This window comes from Mirounga angustirostris, unplaced genomic scaffold (assembly GCF_029215605.1).
Source record: "Mirounga angustirostris isolate CCGP_5_RB_7025 unplaced genomic scaffold, mMirAng1.0.hap1 SCAF_10, whole genome shotgun sequence".
Classification (NCBI taxonomy): domain Eukaryota; kingdom Metazoa; phylum Chordata; class Mammalia; order Carnivora; family Phocidae; genus Mirounga; species Mirounga angustirostris.
The window spans coordinates 30,955,909-30,980,020 of record NW_026991718.1 but is presented as its reverse complement, the minus strand read 5'-3'; the positions used below and the strand labels follow the sequence as shown (position 1 = coordinate 30,980,020).

Below are 24,112 nucleotides of genomic sequence, written 5' to 3'. Positions count from 1 at the left end.
ATTATAGACGTTTCTGTTAATGCCACCCTTCTGCCTCTGAAATTCACCTGTGCACGTTCCCATTTAAGCTCCAGCTGTCCCCATTATTTCTGGCCCATAAATCTTTATACCATCCTTTTCCACAGTAAGCATGGCTAAGATGGATTAATTGAAACATGCAATCTGATTAGTTAACAGGGAGGCTGATTGTCCAGTTTATAAGTAATGTGTACTACACGGCTAGTTTGAGACCCATATTGGGGTTGCAGAAATTCCTCCCACATTTATGCTCATAATTTCAATATAACCAACATTTTAAGCAGGTGCTATGTGTCAGCCACGATAGGAATACAAAGATAACTTGGGACACAGGAGGGGCACCTGGGTGGCTCAGTCAGTTAAGCAGCTGCCTTCAGCTCAGGTCATGGTCCCAGGGTCCTGGGATTGAGCCCCGCATCAGGCTCCCTGCTCGGCAGGAACCCTGCTTCTCCCTCTCCTACTCCCCCTGCTTGTGTTCCCTCTCTTGCTGTGTCTCTCTCTGTCAGATAAATAAATAAAATATAAAAACAAAAAAACAAACAAAAAAAGATAAATTGGGACACAGGAGAAACAGGACAATAAAGAAATAAAGTTTACTTGAATAAATTCAGTCAGGAGCTTAATTTACCCCCTGCAAGAGGCTTTGAGGGTTCTAAAGAAACTAGATGCCTATATGTTGAAATTAAAACGAAGGATACTAATGACTTTGACCAAGTCTTTTAATTCTGCTTTTTTTTTTTTTTAGATTTTATTTATTTGACAGAGAGAGACACAGCGAGAGAGGGAACACAAGCAGGGGGAGCGGGAGAGGGAGAAGCAGGCTTCCCGCGGAGCAAGGAGCCTGATGCGGGGCTCGATCCCAGGACCCTGGGATCACGACCTGAGCCGAAGGCAGACGCTTAATGACTGAGCCACCCAGGCACCCTTAATTCTGCTTTTTAAGCATCTGATCTCATTCAGCAATTAGGTGTGCCTTTTTGTTGTTGTTGTTTACTGGAGAGAGAGAGCAAGTGACAAAGAGCGAGCATGAGCGGTGGGGAGGGGCAGAGGGAGCAGGAGAGAGACAAGCAGACTCCCCGCTGAGCAGGGAGCCCAATGTGGGGCTCAATCCCAGGGTCCTGGGATCATGACCTGAGCTGAAGCCAGACGCTTAACGACTGAGCCACCCAGGCACCCCTAGGTGTGTTTCTTCAAACATTGTTAAGGGGAAGCAGGTGGAGGAAGAAAGGGAGAAAAAAAATAAACATTGTGAGCAAACGTCTGCATATCACCAAAAAAGAAGCTGTAGGGAATAAATTTATGGTCTACTCTCTCTTGAAAATGTATTTGGAGGGCGCCTGGGTGGCTCAGTTGGTTAAGTGTCCGACTCTTGGTTTCGGCTCAGGTCGTGGGTTGTCGGATGGAGCCCCATCTCAGGCTCTGCGCTTGGGGTGGGGGTGGGGGAGTCTGTTTGAGACTCTCTCCCTCTGCCCCTCCCCCCAATCGCACGCACTCTCTAAAATAAATAAACTTTAAAAATTAAGAAAAGAGAAAAAAAACCCCAGAAAATATATGTGACCTTAAGTTAGGCAGAGTTCTTAGCTACAAACACCAAAAGCATGATCCATAACAGAAAAAAAAAAAATTTGGTAAATCATACTTAGTCAATTTCTTAAACTTTTGCAGCTTAAAAACATCGTTAAGAAAATACAAGACAAACCACAGACTGGGAGGAAATATTTGCAAATTATATTTCGATAAAGCACTTGTATCTAGAATATATTAAGACTTCTTAGAACTCAAGTAGACAACTCAGTTTTAAAGAACAGGCAAAATACTTGAGTAAACATTTCACCAAGGATATACAAATGGCTTAAGAAGCAAATGAAAAGATGCTCAACATCATTAGTCATCAGAGAAATGCAAATGAAAACCACAATGAGATACTACTTCATAACCTCTAGAATCACATACAGTACCACATATTCATAGGGGTGCAGAGAAATTAGAACCCTCATACATTGCTGATGGAATGTAAAATGGTATGGCCATATTAGAAAATAGCTTGATTTCTTAAAAAGTTAGACATAATTTATCATGTAATCCAGTAACTCCATTCATAGGTATTTCACATAAGAGAAATGAAAATATATGTCCATACAGAGACTTCTCACAAATGTTCACAGCAGCATTTTTCATAATAGTTCCAAACTGGGAATAACCCAAATATCCATGGTAAATGAATAAATAAAAAGGAGTATATTCACAATGGAATATTATTAAGAAAAAGGAGCCTGTGATACATGGTACAACATGGATGAACTTCAGAAACATAATGCTAAGTGAAAGAAGCCAGACACAGAGACCACATATGGTATGATTCCATTTATATGAAATATACAGAAATGTCAAGCCAATAGATACAAAAAGATTAGTGGTTGCCTGGGACTGAGGGTGGGAATGGGAATTCACTGCAAATGAGATACAGAATCTTGTTGGGATGAAAATGTTTAAAAAAAATAAAGAATTATGGTGATGGCTGCACAACTCTGTAAATTTACTAAAGATCACTGAATTATATGCTTCAGGTAGATGAATTTTATGATACGTTAATAATACCTCAATAAAGTTCTTTAAAAAAAGATTTTATTTATTCATTTGAGAAAGAGAGAGAGAGCATGAGCAGGGGGAGAGGGAGAGGGAGAAGCAGACTCCTGGCCAAGCAAGGAGCCCGAGGCGGGACTCGATCCCAGGACCCTGAGCCAAAAGCAGACGCTTAACCATCTGAGCTACCCAGGTGCCCCTAAAGTTCTTTTTAAAAAATATGTTGGATGCCTGGGGCGCCTGGGTGGCTCAGTTGGTTAAGCGTCTGCCTTTGGCTCATGTCAGGATCCCAGGGCATCCTGGCTCCCTGCTTCTCCCTCTGCCTGACGCTCTCCCGCTTGTGCTCGCTCTCTCTGACAAATAAATAAATAAAATCTTAAAAAAAAAAAAAAGTGCATACTTAAAAAAAAAAAAAGATTCTCTCCCCTCACCCTAACTGCCCCCCCGCAGCTGGTGCACATGCGCTCTTTCTTAAAAAAAAAAAAAATACACTGGGCACCTGGCTTTCTCAATCGGTAGAGCATATGACTCTTGATCTCAGGGTTGTTAAGTCGGAGCCCCATGTTGGGTAGAGAGATTACTTAAAATCTTTAAAAATAAATAAATAAAAATTTGTTGTAAGATTCCTTTAACTAAAAAAAAAAAAACAAAAAAAATAGTGGGGCACCTGGCTGGCTCAGTCAGAAGAGCATGTGACTCTTGATCTTGAGGTCATGAATTCAAGCCCCACCCTGGGTGTAGCAATGACTAAAAAAATAAATAAACAAAAAAAAAGTCACTTTACAGTGGAGAAAAGTGAAAAACTACCTTCACCTAGTGATCACAGTTAACATCACCAGAAATGGGACAAATCAATATTATGTACCTCCTGATATGATGTATTGAGAACACACTATCATTTCCAGGGTATTCCTACCCAAAAGAATCCTATCAAATTGAAACAAAATGAAACATCAAACTCAAATTGAGGATTATTCCACAAAATAAATGTCAATGTCCTAAAAATCAAAGAAAGACTGAGGAACTCTTTCCAATTAAAGGAAGGGACATGACTGAACATGATGCATGGTCCAAATTTTAAAAATCATTTTGGGGGCACCTGGGTGGCTCAGTCGTTAAGCGTCTGCCTTCAGCTCAGGTCATGATCCCAGGGTCCCTGCTCAGCGGGAGGCCTGCTTCTCCCTCTCCCACTCCCCCTGCTTGTGTTCCCTCTCTCGCTGTCTATCTCTGTCAAATGAAATCTTTAAAAAAAAAAAAAAATCATTTTGTGTTTTGTTTTTCCGGTACAGGACATTGAGACGATCTGGATAAGGTGTGTATTAAACCACAGTACTATATCAGTGTTACTATCCTGATTTTGATGACTGTACTGTGGTTATTTAAGAGAATGTCCTCATTTTTCCATCGTGTCCATGATTTACTCTCAAACAGTTCAGGGGGAGAAAATGAACACACACACACATAGACGGAAAATACAAATGTGGTCAAATGTTGACATTTGCTGAGAGAAAGATATATGGGAATTCTTTGTCCTGTTCTTGCAAATTTCCTATAAATCTGAAATTACGTTAAAATAAGTTAAAAGCGGTGCATGTATGCTCTAAGTACATAATTAGAATATATTTCCATTTGAGTAAATATTAGAAACACAAAGAAATAGATTTGACAAAGTGATAAGAATATAAGGTTTCCGTGGCAGAGCCAGATCATTTACCCTCTTCGGCACTCAGCTTTTGTTTGCAGGCACATTGTTTAAACAGAGGACTCAGTTGCCAAGAAACAGTCTCTCTCTCCAGCTCATTAGTCTGACAGCAAACAAATCTACCAACACCAGTGCACCTGTCCCTGGAACAGGGCTTAAGCCCAACTGATGCTTTGGGCAATTTCCTACATGGCTTCTCTCATCTGAAGGCCTCCCTGTATTTTGCCAAAATCATTTCCACACTGAATTTAATTTGTTCTTATTCCTCTTCCCTTATTTCCTTCCCAAAGACATTCCAGGATTTGAATGGGAGGGTCTTAGTCACAAAGAGCAAGGCTATGTACTAAATCTTTTTAGGATCATGGGAACCTTATAAAGTTGTGAGGAATGGACTGTTTCCCCAAGGTTTCTGAACTGCTTTTTCAAGTGTGGCCTGAGACAGGTAGCATCACCATTATCTGGGAGTTTGTTAGAAATGCCAATGCCTGGGTCCAACCTGGACCTCCTGAGACAGAATCCCCTGGGGGTAGGGTCCTGCAATCTGTTTTAACAGCTCTCGGACTGATTCTGACGCTTGCTGAAGTGTGAGGAGTGTGAGGCTACATCCTGTCATTGGACAACTATGCAGGAAATTGCGCTGATCGGGCTGCATTCAAAGACCCCCTAAACGCTGACTTTTTTAAACTATTTCTTGCAAAAGGTACCGCTTCTCTTTTTGTATGAATAAGGGACATACGTGAGAACTGAAAGGGCTGTTTGCACAGCTGAATGCCTGCGGACAGACTAGGGAGAAGTTAAGAGTTCTGAGTTTAGCCCTATAGCAGCCCACGTGGCCTATCTAGGTCAAAACTGCCTTTGGAAGTCTGCCCCAAGCCCTGGCACACCAGACGGCTTCAAGGATTTCCTAGAGCAAACCTTCTGTGTGTGTATATATATGGACTTTATTTGAGAGACAGAGATAGTGACAGAGATAGTTGGTCTTTTTTTTTAAGATTTCATTTATTTTATTTGACAGAGGACAGCAGAGAGGGAACACAAGCAGGGGGAGAGGGAGAAGCAGGCTTCCGGCTGAGCAGGGAGCCCGATGTGGGGCTCGATCCCAGGACCCCGGGATCATGACCTGAGCTGAAGGCAGACGCTTAAGGACCGAGCCACCCAGGGACCCCAGGGTTGGTCTTTTATAGAACGCTAACCAGGGAACTTAAATCCTTTTAACATCTTTACTGATAACTCCTTCCATGGCTTACTTCCCTTTTAGGGTCTGGTTATTCTTTGTAGGTCACAGGTGATTATCATAAAGACACCCACCCCCCACACGCCTAGGGCAGGGCTGTATTTTTCTGTAAATATAAGCCATATAGTTTGTTACAATATTCAAATCTGCCACTATGGCTCAAAAGCAGCCACAGAAAATACGTAAACCAGTGGGTACGGCTGTGTTCCAGGAAAACTTTTATCAAATGGAGGCAGCAGGCTGCATTTGTCCCAAGGGCTCAAAGTTTGCTGACCCTTGTCCTAGGGAGTCAGAGGCCTGGGGTTCTAATCTGACCTGCCCTCGAGAAGACACCCAACCGACAATCTGAGGTACCTCCCTCGGTTTCTAGGCCAGAAACCTCCATATCGGGGCGCCTGGGTGGCTCAGTCGTTAAGCGTCTGCCTTCGGCTCAGGTCATGATCCCAGGGTCCTGGGATCGAGCCCCACATCGGGCTCCCTGCTCCGCGGGAAGCCTGCTTCTCCCTCTCCCACTCCCCCTGCTTATGTTCCCTCTCTCGCGTGTCTCTCTGTCAAATAAATAAATAAAATCTTTAAAAAAAAAAAAAAAAAGAAACCTCCATATCGAGTCCTGGCCCCTGCCTGGCTTCCAGGCCCCTGCCTGGCTTCCAAGGGGTAGGGCCAGGTTTAGTGAGGCATGCTTCCTGCGTTCTCTCCCCTCAGTGAAGCCTGACCCGGGAATGGGGGCTACAGGCAGAAAGCAGCATGGGCTGAAGGCCTTGGCTGAATCCACCAGGCACGGGAACTGGGTTCAGTGCAGGAGCAGAATACTTGTCACATTTACCTTTTTCGTCAGAGATATCAGCCAGGGCTCACTGTAAAGGCTTTGAAAGTTAAACAGCTTATGTGGTAAGATTTTACAAGAGGCTAAAACTTTTCAAGTTTCAACCAAAAAAGCATATATTCCAATAGATTCTGATTCAAAAGCGATTTCATCCTTACACAATAAATATTTTAAAACAGACACATACAGGTAGTGCAAGGGGCTTAACAAGACATTTTATATTGAATCTAACATGTGTTTCTTGCCTAACAAAAATGGAGGTGTACTCCCACCAACAAAAGACTCTTACAATTCTAATGTCCTTGTGCTATTTTGTTGCATGTGATGCTAGCTTTGCCATAGTTTGATTATTTATTAGCACTTATAATCCAGATCTTTGATTTTACCAAAACAACATAGAATTAAAACTCACACACACACAACTGTGTGCCTTTGAAGTCTTGTAATATGATGGATTTAACATTCAAAACATTTTATGAAGAAAAAAAAAATGAAATGTTATTTCAATTGATGCATCCATAGTTCTTGGCCTCTCATTGGCAAGCTGCAAGATGTCCTTGAATAAGATCCTGAACACGGGAGAGAATAATCTCATTAGAACTGCTGCAATTTTCTGGACCATACGGTGGGTCTATAGTCAGAACCCCAGCCACACACAGAGTCCTTCGTGAATCTCCCTGTTCTGTGATGGGGATGTGGTTCTTCTCGAGCCATTTCTTTAGGCTGTTCTTTCTCTTCTCCAGATCCTCAGGGTTGTAGGCCTTGCAGTCTCCAGACATGAACAAATTCATCAGCTTCTCTCTCACTCCATGGTCCCCTTCGTTCACAGTTTCAACGGTCTGCACAGCATGGCCCATAATTCCAGTCACAGACATGCTGCCATCTTCCAGGAAGTTCACAAGGACAATACTTGGGAGGAAAAGTTAAGTTCAGAGCAGATTTGCAAAAGAAAAATGTAAAGGCCCATAAAGCTACGGAAGAAGCAATGGAATGAAGAGGCATCACCAGCCCCAACAGGCAATTAGAAATCGGGAATAAGAACTTCCCTGTTTAAAATTAATCCCCTCACCACCAAATGTTTGTACTCATTCAATAAGTATTCACCGAGGGTCCTACACATCTAAACTTTTTTGTCTAGCCTAAAGCCAATCATGGCGGGATGCAGTTAAAGCACTGAAAAGTTATAAATGGCTTAAATGTGTATTAGAAATCAAGAAAGGGTACAGACTTAATTTTAGAGGTAAACAACTGAATAACTTGCCTTCAAAGCAGACCAAAGAAAATAACAAAGCACAAAATTAATGAAAGAGAAAACAAGAGTTAATAACAAGATCATCAAAGCCAAATGTTGGTTCTTTAAAAAACAAAAACAACGTAAAATTCACAAAACTCAGGCAAAACTGATTAGAATAGAAAAAAAAGACACATACAAATAATATTAGGAAGGAGGCAGCAAATATTGGCAATTTAAAGTATTAGGAACAAATTTATGCCAATAGTCTTGAAAACTAAAATAGAAAACTCCTAGAAAATGTAAATTTCTACTACTGAGTCAAAAAAAAAAGACTATAAATAGTCCTATAGTCTTTCATAAAAACTGAGTAAGTATTTTAAAATATTTTCCCATGGGGGGAAGGCCCAATTTTACTAACAAATTATATACAATTTTCAAGGTTCAAGCATTTTTTAAAGATTTTATTTGTTTATTTATTTATTTGAGAAAGAGAGAGAGAGAGAGACAGCATGACAGGGGAGAGGGCCAGAGGGAGAAGCAGGCTCCCTGCTGAGCTGGGAGCCCGATGTGGGACTTGATCCCAGGATTCCAGGATCATGACCTGAGCCGAAGGCAGTCGCTTAACCAACTGAGCCACCCAGGCACCCCAAGCATTTTTTTTTTAAGATTTAATTTTTTTAATTTTTTTAAATTTATTTGACACAGAGAGAGAGACAGCTAGAGAAGGAACACAAGCAGGGGGAGTGGGAGAGGCAGAAGCAGGCTTCCGGCTGAGCAGGGAGCCCAATGTGGAGCTCGATCCCAGGACCCTGGGATCATGACCTGAGCCAAAGGCAGACGCTTAACGACTGAGCCACTCAGGTGCCCCAAGATTTTATTTTTAAGTAATCTCCACACCCAATGTGGGGCTCAAACCCACAATCCCAAGATCAAGAGTTGCACGCTCCACCGACTAAGCCAGCCAGGCACCCCAAGGTTCAAACATTTCTAATCTAACCAAATTCTTCTAGAGACTATAAAAGGGGGACTGTGCCTTAACTTGTTTAATGAGGTTAATATAATCTTGATACCAAAAGCAGAGGAGAAGATTAAAATATAAAACTACAAGCTAATCTCATTCATGAATACAAATGCAAAAATCCTAACTAAATAAAATAAATGATGTGGTGTGATGTGATGTGAATTTCACTTCGTTGGTACTCCTCCCAAAACCTAAAATCCCAGGCTAATTATGAGAAAGCATCACAGAAACCCAAATTGAGAGACATTCTATGAAATACCTCACTCACCAGAACTCTTCAAAAGTGTCAAGGTCATGAAAAACAAGGAAGGACTGAAAAATTCTCAGAGATCAGAGGAGACTAAGGACACATGACAATTAAACGAATGTCAGATCCTAGATTGGATCCTGGAACAGAAAAAGGCAAACAATTAGGGGAAAAACTGTTAAAATCCAAATGATTGCAGTTTATGTAAAGTTTTAGTTTCGAGGACTGTACCATGGTTAGGTAAGATGCCAACATTAGGGGAAGCTGGGTAGATGGGTCCTCTCTGTATTCTTTTCTGTAAATCTAAAATCATTCCAAAATAAAAAGTGTGTGTGTGTATCATCACCTTTAAAGTAGTCTTGCAAGGGGCAAGGGGCAAGGGGCAAGGGGCGCCTGGGTGGCTCAGTTGTTAAGTGTCTGCCTTCGGCTCAGGTCATGGGCCCAGGGTCCTGGGATCGAGCCCTACATCGGGCTCCCTGTTCGGCGGGAAGCCTGCTTCTCTCTCTCCCACTCCCCCTGCTTGTGGTCCCTCTCTCGCTGTCTCTGTCAAATAAATAAATCTTAAAAATAAATAAAGTAGTCTTGCAAAAAACAAATCTGATCCTAATCAAACCTCTAGATAGGCATACCAGTTTATAGGAAATACGGATATAAGAACATGTTAAGCGGGCACCTGGGTGGCTCAGTCGGTTAAGCGACTGCCTTCGGCTCAGGTCATGATCCTGGAGTCCCGGGATCGAGTCCCGCATCGGGCTCCCTGCTCAGCGGGGGGTCTGCTTCTCCCTCTGACCCTCCTCCCTCTCGTGCTCTCTGTCTCTCATTCTCTCTCGCAAATAAAAACAAAAAACAAAAAACAAAAACAAGAACATTTGTTAAGCTACACCATGCACAATGCAGTAAGCTAAATCCAGAACGTGTTCAGTTCTATAAGACAAATGATTCCATTTCTTCAACAAATAAATGACATGGAAAACTAAAAAGAGAAAGTGCAGTCATAGATTAAGATACTTAAGAGACATACCAACCAAATTGATAAACCAATTAAAGAGATATTTTGAGACAACCAGGCAAATCTAAAAACGGACTGTTCATAATAAAGTTATTATTACTTTTGTTAGGTATTATAATGTTACTGTGGTTATTAAAGAGTCCTTATCTGCTAAAAGATATTGAGGTATTTATGAACAAAATTATATGATATCTGCAACTGGCTTAAAGATATTTAGAAGGGGAAAGAAAGGCTAGTGTCTGTTATGCTATTCTCTCTACATTTATGTATGCTTGAGATTGTCTAATAAAAACGTAGTAACAAGGAGCGCCTGGGTGCTTCAGTCAGTTGGACGTCTGCCTTCGGCTCAGGTCATGATCGCGGAGTCCTGGGATGGAGCCCCGCGTCAGGCTCCCTGCTCAGCGGGGAGTCGGCTCCTCCCTCTCCCTCTGCTCCTCCCCCTCCCTCGTGCTTGCTCTGTCTCCCTCAAATAAATAAATAAAATCTTAAAAAAAAATGTAGTAACAAAAAAAGTGTCTCACTTCTACAAACTTGGCTTGTCTGCCAAGGTAATCCATAGTTAGAACAACACTTCGACTCAAAAGCAACGCAATTCTTATGTGTGAATAACTAGCCTTTCATTTATCTACTTCCTTAGTTTGGATATAACATATAGGCAGCACAAAGGGGTGTCATTATGATTTCAGGGGAGAAGGAGCCATACTCACTTGGCAGAAACTGGGTCTGTGGTTAAAACCCATCCTTTATACTCCTTCTCACTGGCTGTCACTCTGACTTCTTTGTACGTGTAATCTTGCCATTCTAAGGGGCCTTTCCTCATCCATTCATTCATGGCTGCCAGCTGGCTAGATCTAAAACCACCACCAGTTCGGGTTAATGTATGTTCCACTCAAGGAAGTGCCATCCTAGAGATAGAGAACATCTGTGATTTGCCTCAAGTTCCATTATCAGGAAAATAGCTGATACTCACAATTCGGTCTGAAAGCTAAGGAGACACGGGCGCTGCCAGGAGGCCCAGCCCGGGGTAACTCATCCGGCTTACTTCTATTCCACCACCCAGTACGATTCCAAATCGCCTTCACCCTGGCTTTGAACTCCGGTCAGCAGATGCTCAAACCTTTTAACTCTGATCTCCTGCGATCAAAGGAACTCACTCCACACCACATTTAGCCAAAACTGAAGAGGAAAACTCCTTTGATATCCACCCACTTGCTCTCTCCAGCTCTTTCTCCGGGGGATCCCGCCGGGGAGAGGCCCCGGATTTGACAATTCCCTCTTATTTGTTTGGAGGATGCACGAACCAGGGGGCAGCAGCGAAAGCTCTAGAGCGCAGATTCCGTGGCCTAGCCTGCAGCTGCACGACCCTTAAAACGGTACTCAAACCTGGTGGTACTTAACGTTTAATTCCCACAAACGAAAGAAATACCAGCAAGAACTCCTCGCAGCGACGGGTACACAGTAACCACGCGGCGAGGAAGGAGTCACTCCAGCGGCGCCCATCTGAGCCCAGCAGGCTTTGCGCCACGTCGTCACTTCCTTCCCCCAGAATTCTCTGTTTTGTAGTCCTTGGCCTTGGTCACACCTAGAGGTCTGAGAGTCACCGGGCGGGGGGGGATAAAGGCCGGGTGCGGGCAGAGCCTGAGATTTTTGTGTAGTAGTAATAAGGCTCCTTGTTCGCTAGAACCACCCCTCTTCGCTGTCACGATGGACGTTTCAGCCTTTCGTTTTTAAAGAGGAAAAGTCTCGTGCCAAGTTCCTCGTTGAGAGTAGACCTGGAAATGCACCCTTGCGGTGGACTCAAAGCGCATGAACCCTATCGGTAAATCCTAACGCGGGAAGTGTGAGGTGAAAGTGCCTTGGAGAAAAGCGATAGAGCCAAGATACTTGTTTGTTTGGCTAGTGTAAGGCAATTAATACGTCTGCTCCGTTGGGATGTGCCCTGGCTACAGTCCTGCAGGAGGTGCGGAAGCCAGGAAGAAAAAGCACAGGATTGGGATGATTTCCACCTAGCCGACCGTTCGCTAGTGAGGGGTGCCTCGCTCACAGGAAAGCCCGGGCCTCTCCCCCGCAACCCCTCACCACCCCCGCAGTGGAAAAGGGCAAAAGACTCGCTTCTGCCACAGATTTCGGTTCAGGTATGTAGTCGGCTCCTGGCATGGTCCAAATAAACTGTGATCCTGAAAAATGGTACGAGGTGTTAAACGTTGAGTTTCTGCAAATGTGAACACCAAGGGAGATTTACGGAAACCGAATTAGAGGACTATCAAACCACGATGTAGAAAACATTGAGAATTAGTCAGCTTTTCCCTTACAATTTGGGATCTGAGTTCACATAATCCTTGAAGTACATTGTTTCTTATTGCCATCATTTTAAATAATCCTTTGGCAACCTTCACTCGAGTGTTTGGTTGATTATATTAATGTGGCTTTAGTAGATTAAATTAGATTATGCCAGTTAAGTCCTCTATAAATCTACAAAGAGCTAATATAAATACCAGTTGGGGGCGCCTGACTGGCTCAGTCAGAAAAGTATGCTACTCTTGATCCCCAGGTGGTGAGTCGGACTGGGTATAGAGATTACTTCAATAAAAAACTGTATAAATACATACATACATACCAGTTGTTAAAATGCGAAGCTAAACATATGACCTCATAAAAATTCAGTCCAGAAGAGCTTCAAACAATTGTGACAACTGGCCATTTGCATTTTAAGCCTTCTATCTGTACTGCAGAATCAAAGACTTTGGAAGCTAGCTCCAAGCTTAACTTAAATGACCCCTTTTAAAGTGATGAGACTGGGGCAAATTCCTTCCCTTCTCTCCCCTCTCCCTTTAGTCTCCCAGATAATCATTTCCAGCATCTGCTGATGTGAATCACTGATTTATAACAGACTGAGCCCAATCCACTCCATAATACAGGTTTACAGAAAGACCCTCTCCTGTAGTCCACCCTCAAGTTCAGATGGTGCCATTTCCTTTTCCTTACCCTTGTCCGCCTGGTGCCTCCCTCAGACCAGCTGATGTCCCTTCTCTCACATTTTCTACTTCCTCTCTTCCCTTTCCCTCTTCCTCCATCTCCTTCCTAATGTCTGCCTCCCCCTCAAACCTTCACACCCACCGACACACACACACTCTTAACCTTTTCCTCTGCCAAGTGAAAAATTGTTTATTCTAGATTTTGGAGTACATTTTAATTTTAGCAAGACTTTTTTTTTTTTTTTAAGTAATCTCTACACCCAACTTGGGGTTTAAACTCATGACCCTGAGATCAAGAATTACATGCTCTGGGACACCTGGGTGGCTCAGTCAGTTAACCTCCTCCTTCTGCTTGGGTCATGATCCCGGGGTCCTGGGATGGAGCCCCACATCAGCTCTCTGCTCAGCAGGGAGCCTGCTTCTCCCTTTCCCTCTGCCTGCCACTCCCCCTGCTTGTGCTCTCCCTCCCTCTCTTCTGTCGATCTCTCTCTGTCAAATAAATAAATGAAATCTTAAAAGGCACCAGCCAGGTGCCCCAGCAAGAAACACTTTTTTAAAAAAGCTTTTCTTAATTTCTCTGAAGAACATCAGAAGCTTAAAAAAGTTGTCAATAGTTTTACACTGTTCTTCATCATGGTGCAAAGATAAACCTGCCCTGCCCTGGCCAGACTATCACAATTTTCAATTCACAGTGTTGGATCATAATAGTAGGTAGATAAAGAGTATACTTATCATGAAAAAAAAAGTAGGTAGAAAATGAGTGGGGGTGGGATAGTAATTTGCTGAGTATATTTCATGCAAGGTAAGGTCAGAAAAAAATAAATGGTCATTTTGGCCCAAGATTTTTTTTTTTTAATGTTCTGGTTTTTTCATTCATTCAACAAGTAGAGTCCGTTAAAAGTGTCTATTCTTTATTTCTGCATTTATTCATCAAGCATATATTGTATACCTACACATGCACTTTCTGTTAACAACTAGGAATTAAAAAACTAATTTCAAAAATGTCTTCCCGGGCGCCTGGGTGGCTCAGTTGGTTAAGCAACTGCCTTCGGCTCAGGTCATGATCCTGGAGTCCCTGGATCGAGTCCCGCATCGGGCTCCCTGCTCGGCAGGGAGTCTGCTTCTCCCTCTGACCCTCCCCCCTCTCATGTGCTCTCTCTCATTCTCTCTCTCTCAAATAAATAAATAAAATCTTTAAAAAAAAAAAAAAATGTCTTCCCTTTGGGAAGCTGATAGTGTCTCCTCTACCTAATTTGGTAATAAATGGGAAGAGCTGGGGAAGGGGTTCTTAGAAAATCTTCTTAAAGAGGTAGTGCTTGAACTTGATTTATAAGTAATGAACCAACCACAAAAAATTCTGTGTCTATGGGACGCAGAACCTAATCAAAGGAGGTGTAGGTTGGAGTGAAAAGCAGTGGGCAGGGAGTTTTAGAAACCTTGGTTTCATTTGATCAAATCTGTAGTGTCCTGGTAAACTGGTTCTCCTGAAAAAAGGAGTTTGATTTGTACCATTTGCTGATTCCTGTGGTGTAAATATTCCTACCGTGGCTGATTTCAAGGTACCAATGATTTAACAACTGGCTCAAAAAATTCCTGAATATTTAACAAAGGGCTCTTTTAAGACAGTTTAAACTGGTTCCTGCACACCGCTGACTGTGTTCCTACCAGCTTTATGACTTTGGATGTCATTTGCCTTCTTAGATTTCAGTTTCCTCATTTATAAGTGAAAATGTGGGATTAGATGACCTAACATCCTGTCAGCAATAAATGTTCATGACTAAGCCATACAGTCACTTAGAAGCACTGTAAACCTTCTAAGGGCAGGGGCTATGTCTGTTTTATTTACTACCATATACCCCGCCTCTACCACATTGCCTGGCATATAGTAGGTGCTCAATTTCAACTGAATTTTCATTTCTTAGGCAGTTACATATCACCTAATATGTCCAGGCACTACTTTAAGAACTTTCAGATATTACCTCATTTTGAGTGAATAACTATACCAAAGAGAATGGAAAAAATTTGAGTGATGGAATAACATGATTAACTCAGTGTACTAGCAAGGATGCAGAAAAATGAGAGGTGGAGAAAACAGTATACACACACAGCATAAAACTTTATGTAAAATGTAGCCTCTCTATCCAAACAAAGCAGTGGTATCAGGACAAAATTCCAGAACCACTTTCCAAATGGAAAGCGGATTTAGGGAGGCAGTGTCTCTAAATTGATTAATTATCTGCTCTGCCCAGCGCTGCCCAGGCCTGCCCAGAGGGGAGATTTTTACAACCTCAGAGAAAATTGGTTTCCCTAGCAGTAAGGTGAAGATAGGATTGTTTTCCCTGGATGAAAATGCTTTGAACAGACTTTGTGAACTCTAAAGCACTAAATCCATGTAAGGCGTGAGGGTTTAGCAAACTGCTTCTGTAATTGTTGCTTTTCAAATATGCTCAGCTAATACCTTTATACTGGCTAAAAATCAGTGCCATTTTTTTCATTGAGTTCCTCTTAGTCAATGATATAATCAGTCTAAGCAGTACAAAAATACATGTTTTACATAGATTTTATTTTGTTTTGAAAAAAAAATAAAGTGGGGTTCACTATTTTTATTTTTCCCTGGAATTGCCTTGAAACAACAGAAGATGTTGACTACTGAGCTCCTAAAAATTGGTGCAGTGGCCCAGACAGGACATAATAAAGTCCTAGCCTAAGCTGATGGCAGTGGAAATGAAAAAGAGGAGAAAAAAGGAGTAGAATCAACAAATATTTTGAAGGAAAAATCAACAGGATTTAGTGATTGGATTGGGGCAAGGGCATGTTGAGAACTTTGATCCGTTCTTTTCTTCATTCATAACCCCCTCTTCCTCTTTGTTTTTTCAGGATCTCAGGCCTCCAAATAGTTATTATATTTACTAACTAGATAAGAAATTTTTTCCTGGAATAAAAAATGCTTCAATAACACTTTATTTGTGTTTATGGCACAGGAAGGCCACAGTGAGGTCTCTCTGCCAAGCTCTTATAAACTAACTCTAAACGTTAAGTAAAATGGATGTGATTCGATCTGTGATTTGTTGGTACAGAGAGACCATCTATAATCTGGATCACCAGAAAATGTGGGGATGACCAAAATTCCAAACTAAGTGACCTGGTTGTATTCTCTGGACACAGGACTGGAATGGGATTTTATAGTAGTAAATGGAAACTTGATTGTTATGACACCCTACTGGGACATCCAGTACCCCAGGGTTGGCAGCAGAAGACATGGGAGAAGAAAGGTCAGTTAGCAAAAGATTGGGAGGTATTTCTCAGAGACCCTGGATCTGTAAGGCAGGAACTTTCTGGAGATATATACATATTGTGGGGAACGGATGCTTCATCACATCTCACCCTGGCCTGGAATAGACGTTCCTAAAACCATTTGCCTCCTTATATTCTGATTCCATGCTCACCATGCTGCCTTGTGACTCCTCCACACTGGGAGGAGAGTGTTTATCAGGAGAGGTGATTCCTGACAGGGAAACATGAGCACTTTCTAGTCAATAGAAAGGAATAGACCAGAAATCACAAACTAGGGGTCATATTAGGACATGCAGATAGTTTAATATCTGCACAGTTTAAAATTTTTTTAATTAAAAATTTTTTTAGGGGCAACTGGGTGGCTCAGATGGTTAAGCGTCTGCCTTTGCTTGGGTCATGATTCCGGGTACCTGGGATCGAGTCCCACATCGGGCTCCTTGCTCAGCGGGGAGTCTGCTTCTCCCTCTCCCCCTGCTCATGCTCTAACTCTGTCTCAAATAAATAAAATCTTTATTAAAAATTTTTTTAAATTTGAAAGCTTTTATTTATTTATTTATTTATTATTTTTTTAAGATTTTATTTATTTATTTGAGACAGACAGAATGAGAGAGAGAGCACATGAGAGGGGGGAGGGTCAGAGGGAGAAGCAGGCTCCCCTCCGAGCAGGGAGCCCGATGCGGGACTCAATCCAGGGACACCAGGATCATGACCTGAGCCAAAGGCAGTCGCTTAACCAACTGAGCCACCCAGGCGCCCTTATTTATTTTTTTAAAAAGATTTTATTTATTTGACAGAGAGAGACACAGCGAGAGAGGGAACACAAGCAGGGGGAGTGGGAGAGGGAGAAACCGGCTTCCCACAGAGCAGGGAGCCCGATGAGGGGCTTGATCCCAGGACCCTGGGATCATGACCTGAGCTGAAGGCAGACGCTTAACGACTGAGCCACCCAGGCACCCCTTAATTTGAAAGCTTTTAGATAGGTTTCCTCTCTCTTCACAACTAGTTTCAACCACTTTTATTGTTTTATGTTTGGCTACTTTATATTATTTACATTAACTGCCTGATCCCACAAGAAATTGAGTTTGCAACTCTGGAATAGTCCCTACTATAAATAAATTTGCAGAGTAAATTATACCTTAATCTCTTGTGAGTTTGCAGGGTAAGAATCAGCCTCGATGTGTCTAGTCAACCTTTGGGCCAGTTAAGGACCAGAAAGCTGGGCTACGGGTAGCAACTTCACCAAGGAAATGCCAATTGCAAGATTTCCTGTTGGAGTCCCATAGAGTCTTCTGCAGGTGATTCCTTGGTCTCATTGTTTTCTTGCTCTTTTTCAACGGTGCCCTTTCTATACCATTTTGTAGCATCTTGTTATTTACGTATGTGTGGAGGCAGTTACTGGAGGTTGGGTCATTTAACAGTCCTTTCCCACAACCTCCTAATGAGGCTGGAAACCTACCACTGAATCTTCAGCTTCCCTTGCAGGTAGAAGTGGCCATATGAATATTCCTGGCCAGTGAGATCCACATGGAAATCCCTGAGAAGACTGTCCCTTCTAAAACAAAAAGGCAAAGCCTCCTAAGAAGGAGAAAGCCTTTTTTTTCTTCCTTACCCATTCCTCCTCCAGCCTGCCTGGCTTGGACATAAGGCCCAGAGATGAGGTAGCTCTTTCCACTGAGTGAGGAGACATGTACGAGAAGGCCGGTGTACCACGCAGAAAAATAAAAGAGCCATACCAGACCTGAGCTACCTACCTTCAGATTTTTGTGTTTGAGACAAACTCCTACCTGTTTAAGCAACCATTTTAAGCGTTTCCACCCCAACAAAATCCTCTTCTAACTTGTCTCCCTAATAAAGGAGACAAGTTCTCTCAGGAGAGAGAACATGCTTTATATTCTCAATACCCTGTTCAGTGCTGCAAATCGTAGGCATTCAACATGTTTATTTAACCAATTAATATTGCTCTTCACTGGAAGAAGCTGGGACAAAAGACCAAACCATAATGTAGGCAGAGTTACTTATTTCATAAGTGACCAAGATAAACAAAGAACAGAAAAAACAAATTAACAGGTCAAATTTCAGATTGGCAAAGCAGTAACAAAGGCACCTTTGCTTTTTCTAAGGAAGTAATTTAAATCCTCTGCACTGAGTAACAATGTATTATTCTTATTACTACTGGTAATAGTAGTAGTAGGAATAACACATTTGTATTAACTCAAAATATTAATTAACACAGAAAAAACATGAAAGAGGAACTATTAACCCTGCTTTACAGCCAGGGACACTGAGGCACAGAGGCCAAGAGCACGTGACTAGCTAGTGCCAGAGCCTGCCCTCTTAACCACACTATCGTACTAATTAAATAATGGAGGAAAACTTAAGCACAGTTGTTCACCTGAAAGTCTATTTTTAGTTAATGAAGAACGTGCTTTTCAAAGTAAGCATTTTTAAATCTGAAATACTAGCTCCTCGTTGTGCTCCTGTTGATTGCTTGGACGCCCAAAGCATTAAAAAATAATAGTAATAATAAATAATGTGTTTCACTCATGTGTTTTAGCAAACCAGACTTCCCCAGCAAGGTCTGTTTCCAAGGGTGACTTTCTAAGGGAGGACACACTCAGCCAGATTTAATGGTCTGGAAATTAAATGGTCTAGGTACTGATTTTACCCCCAAGGCAGGTAAAGCAATAACCCATGCCGACAGCTGCTACTTACTCTCAGATTAGCCCAATAACAATGGCAACTGGATAGATGCAGCATTTAATTATATTATAGCTCTATACACCTTAGGGAGGGTAACTAAGGGAGGGCCCAGCAGTAACTCAAGTCTCCCTCCATAGGCCTAACCTGTTTTTTCCTACCCAGTGAATCTATCCTCCCGGCTTCCTCCAATTATCTTCAAAGGGTTTGCCTCTGTGTGTGTGTGAAGGGGGTGGGGGGCTTTTTCTTCTCTACCCTGTGGCAAATTATAGACCCAGAGTTGAGCTTCCTAGTAAAAAAGGTAAAAGGTAACATAGACACGGGGGAAAATACCTTCTTTGTTATAGAAAGCCAATAAAAATTACTCTATAAGAGGGAAAAATATTCAGAGTCTTTGCTGTTCAGTGTATCATTGTTTTGAAATGTCAGTAAGACCTTAAAGGTTTTTTTCTTTCTTTTAACAGTAAAAACATTTATAGGGCACTGGGATTCCTGGTGTAGCTACTCTTCCTATTTTATTTGCAAGTTGTATACATTATCGAGTGAGATGTTAAAAATTTTTTTTGATTTTTTGAAAATGTTGTCTAACATAATTGAAAAATCCATAACATATAAGAGAGAGTATGTTTCATAATATACAGTTGACCCTTGAACAACATGGGTTTGAACTGGCAGGTTAACTTACACATGGATTTTTTTTTTGCTATGGTACAGTACTGTGAAAGTATTTTCTCTTATGATTTTCTTAATGACGTTTTTTCTCTAGCTTCCTTTATTATAGGAACAGTATACATGCGACATACAAAATATATGTTAGTCGACTGTTACTGATAAGGCTTCTGGTCAATAATAGGCTATTAGTGGTTAAGTTTTGGGGGAGTCAAAAGTTATACGCAGATTTTTGACTGCGCAGGGGTCAGCATCCATAATCTCCGTGTTGTTCAAGGGTCAACTGTACATCATTTGCTTTTTCTTTTTCAAGAATATGCATCACTCCATTTGCCAGTCTAAGACATTCCATTTTATAGGTAAGGAGAAGGAAAGAGGGAAAAGTAACGGCCAATTCCTTTCTTACTTGTTACTGATCAGATTCTTAGCAGCTGCCTCTTCTTGGATTTCTTCCACAAAGAAATGATTTTTCTAACTGTTAATTACCTTGCCGATTGCAGATACTTCACTCATAATAAACAAAACCACACTTTGTGTCAAAACCATCACTTTTCTTTAGCTACTTGTTCAAGAGCTACATGAGCCCTAAACTGTAATCGGGCTTCCATGGAATAGTCCTTGTAGTTTTTTATGTTGTCTAGGTTTTTTGTTGCACTGTCATAATCTCCTTTTAGATAGTGAAGAATTCCTAGTTCATAGTAAGTATACGGCACCAAGTAGTGGTCATATTTTAACAATTTCTCCTTTTGAATGACACGATTAAAGTAATGCTCAGCTGTCGAATATCTGCCTAAGTGTTTCAGGCATAGACCTTTCAGTAAATTTAACAAACTGATGTCATCTGTGCCATACTCTTTATTTGAATTTTCTCGTAAAAGGTCTTGTCCTCTATTAATTATCGAGAGCCAGCTTGAAATAAGGTCTAGTTTTTTGCTCATGACTCGGAAACCACTCCAGGCGTAAATGAATTCCAGAATGGGCTGTGCTGTGAACCAGCCCGTGGTCGTGCCATAGCGCTGACTCTTCTCAGCAACAAACTTTTCTATTGGCACAGAAGTTCCCAAGATTTTGATTCTCAGGCTATCCACTTTTAAGAAGAGAGAGTTTATGTCCTCGCTCCCTGATTTGACAGAATCAGAAGGAAGCAGGGCGAGTAGCATAGCTTTACTGTACACGTATATTGCCTTGGACCACCTGCTGTTATGATACAGTAGATCGGCATAGCGGTAAGCTTGCTTCCAATTCCGCAGAAAAATGTGGCACCACATGAGTTCCCAGTAACACAGGTGATGAACCTGCTCCCATTTGTTTTGAATCAAAATGCACTCCTCTAATACTAACTGTGCATTTTCAAAATTTCCTTTCAGCATACTAAAACGCGCATGAAAAAATTTAAGTACAACACAGTTTGGAAATTTCTGGAGGTATATTAGGAAGAGGTCCTCTACAGCAGAACTGTGACCCTTTTCAACACCAACAGCTATATAGATATAACTGTAATAAAAGAGGAGAGTCAAAACACTTAAGATATTATTTATATGGGATTCAGATGCACTCTCATAAAGCAAAGTCAAGCCCGCCTCTTTATTACCGGAATATCCAGCAATATTGAGTAGTTTAAGGGTCTTTGGTGGCACAAGCGATAATATCAGATTGAATGCTCCAAGTCCACATTTCACTCCTCCAACCAGGTGTCGGTAGGTTTTGCTGCGGTTGTGAGTTATCTGTGTTAATACTTGTTGACAGTCTTTGTATATTTGATAACTTAACCCGATGTTGATTGCGCTTTTAAGAAAACCAAACATACTGTCATCCTGTATAAATGTGATGGAGGATTTCAGAATCAAACACTCAGCATAGCAGACTTCCGCATGCAATTCCTCTTCTTTGATAGCCTTTATTCCCTGTTTACTCACTAGATGAGAAAAACTTGTCATCCTAGATTTTCTTCGGAAACTGTTACAGGTTTTCAAAGCCTCCTTTGTGGCAGTCATTCCAATCTGTAGATCCAGGGGATCAAAAGTCAAGATGGCCTTGACAACCATAAGGATATTATAAATTAGAGCATGGTATATGCTGTTTTTCGACCACGGATGAATGAGATCTATGGCCTCTGAGAATCTGTTATTTAGAAATAAATACAATCCAGTTGTGCATTCTTCCAGGGAAGATGTTAGATTCATTGTTGATGCCACAGGGATCACTTCATAGGCGTCTTCAAACTTGTCCTCTTCACTTTCTGCCTTACTTACAGTGACTGATGTAAAGTTACCCCCCTTATCATTTTCTCTTTTACTTAGAGTAAATGACATATTTGCTTCCCTACTTTAGAGACAGGCGATATCTGAAGAGGAGTGACGTAGCTGCAATGAGGGTAGGTCCTGCTCTCCCGACTAGGCTCACTTCTGCAGCCTGAGGTGTCGCTGTTACAACGGAGGCAGACAAACTAATAGTGTGGGTGCAGCATTAGGATATCCTCATCTATACCAGACAAAGAGGGAGGGGGAGAGAAAGAGAATTTTATTTACCTAAGAGGTATTTCTGAGAAGTTCAAATCATTTGTAATACATAGAAAACATGTGAAGGAAATCCTTTGTAAACCAAAAGTTCTTTCATCAATAACATACATTTTCAGAAATGTTGATGGGGCAAGGCTTATTCCCTTTAAAAAAATTTTTTTTTGAGTATAGTTGACACACTCCCTATTCTTCCCCCGTCCCAGTTTTATTGAGATAAAATTGACAAAATTTTAAGATATTTAAAATCTATAACATGATGGTTTGGGGGGATGAGAACATTTTTCTACTCTCAGCAAATTTCAATTATACAATACAGTATTATTGACTATAGTCACCATTTTATATATTAGATCCTCAGACCTTATTCATCTTATAACTGAAAATTTGTGTTCTTTTACCAACCTCTCCTTACCCCCCCACCCCCAGTCCTTGTTCTTAATGTTCCCATAAGGGGACTTTTCTGCTAGAGGAATACTCTGGGCTGACTTCTGGCTGGGAGCTGACAAAAGAATCTGGAAGAGTATTGATCTGTGCCTTCTGAATTTCTTCTTTTTGAATTGGCCTGTTCAAAGTCTGAAACCAAAAACCAGGAAGAGGGGCACCTGGGTGGCTCAGTCCTTAAGCGTCTGCCTTCAGCTCAGGTCATGATCTCAGGGTCCTGGGATTGAGCCCCACACATCGGGCTCCCTGTTCTGCCAGAGAAGCCTGCTTCTCCCTCTCCCTCTGCCTCTCCCCCTACGTGTGCTTTCTCTCTGTATCTCTGTGTCTCAAATGAATAAATAAAATCTTTAAAAAAAAAAAAAATCCAGGAAGAGTTTTCTGCTCTCAGCTGTGCCTGGGACCAGGTGGGTAAATGTTTAATTAGGGGCTGAAGCATCAGTGAGCCCACTTGGCAGCACATCACATCTGAAATCACAGTAACTATCAACTTAATCAAAAAGGTCATATTTTGGTGTCGTTCTGCCTCTTGCATCTATATCCTGTTGGTTCTGAACTCAGGCAGGAAAAGGCATGTTATTTATTGACCCCTAAGGCCATCTCCTCCTCCTCCAACTCTTGCATTCCCTCTTTAGATGATTGGTACCATCATCCACACTAGATCTCTTTTTTTCCCCCTCCTCTCATATATCAGTGACCAAACCCTGTCAGATCTGCTTTGCTGAATGCAGTACCTCTCTCTTGTCCTCCAAATCACCCTGGATGTTCTTCTTTAACAAGGTTATAATATGGTAAAATGGTATAAAATGGTAAAATGCACAGACTGTGAAGTTAGACTGGTTAGGTTTGAATCTGGATTCTTCACTTGCTTGGCTTTACTGTGCCTCTGTTTCTCATCTGCAAATAGGGAATAATAGTACTTCTACCACAGAGTGGTTGGGAAAATTAGGTAAATTAATATATGTAAAGGGGTCAGGAGAGTACCTGGCATCCATAGTAAATACTCAATATATTATTCTATACACATCCCCCCATAGCCTGGCATATAGCAGGTGCATGCTGAGGTGGAGTCATTCTATCATTCTTTTGCTTAAAATGTTTTGTCTGAAATGTCTTCTTTACCTCTGTCTGCTTGTCTACTTTTTTTTTTTTTAAGATTTTATTTATTTGGGGGCGCCTGGGTGGCTCAGTCGGTAAGCGTCTGCCTTCGGCTCAGGTCATGATCCCAGGGTCCTGGGATCGAGCCCCGCATCAGGCTCCTCGCTCCGCAGGAAGCCTGCTTCGCCCTCTCCCGCTCCCCCTGCTTGTGTTCCCTCTCTCGCTGTCTCTCTCTGTCAAATAAATAAATAAAATCTTTAAAAAAAAAAAGATTTTATTTATTTGACAGAGAGAGATACATCTTCTACATCTATATAGGCGCCCTATATATATTTTTTTTAAACATCTATCTTCTTTCTGCATCTTTTATATCTATCTTCATCACCAAGTACAATGACTGGCACTTAGTCATTAAACTAAATTAGCGGGGCACCTGGGTAGCTCAGTTGGTTAAGCGTCTGCCTTCGGCTCAGGTCATGATCCCAGGGTCCTGGGATCGAGCCCCACGTCGGGCTCCCTGCTCCGCAGGAATCCTGCTTCTCCCTCTCCCA

At 41.7% G+C, this 24,112-nt stretch overlaps 2 protein-coding genes across 8 annotated transcripts; both read right to left on the bottom strand.

Moving 5' to 3' along the window:
* Positions 1-6,450: 6,450 nt before the first annotated feature.
* GEMIN6 (gem nuclear organelle associated protein 6) lies at positions 6,451-11,435 on the bottom strand. 7 transcript variants are annotated; one of them, XM_045884454.3, is made up of 3 exons: positions 11,298-11,435; positions 10,579-10,776; positions 6,451-7,269 (listed from the first exon to the last, which is right to left on the bottom strand). In XM_045884454.3, exons 2-3 carry the CDS (start codon positions 10,701-10,703, stop codon positions 6,894-6,896), a joined length of 501 nt encoding a protein of 166 aa, XP_045740410.1. In that variant the 5' UTR covers positions 10,704-10,776; positions 11,298-11,435; the 3' UTR covers positions 6,451-6,893. The 7 variants fall into 7 exon arrangements, with proteins under 7 accessions (XP_045740410.1, XP_045740414.1, XP_045740412.1 ...); XM_045884458.3 differs by having other exon boundaries at positions 10,579-10,722; positions 11,298-11,381; XM_045884456.3 differs by having other exon boundaries at positions 11,173-11,311.
* An 8,139-nt stretch (positions 11,436-19,574) lies between these two features.
* Positions 19,575-21,818, bottom strand: LOC123850999 (tetratricopeptide repeat protein 39B-like). The gene has a single exon (XM_045884449.3). It carries the CDS (start codon positions 21,816-21,818, stop codon positions 20,052-20,054), a length of 1,767 nt encoding a protein of 588 aa, XP_045740405.1. The 3' UTR covers positions 19,575-20,051.
* Between the last annotated feature and the right edge of the window lie 2,294 nt (positions 21,819-24,112).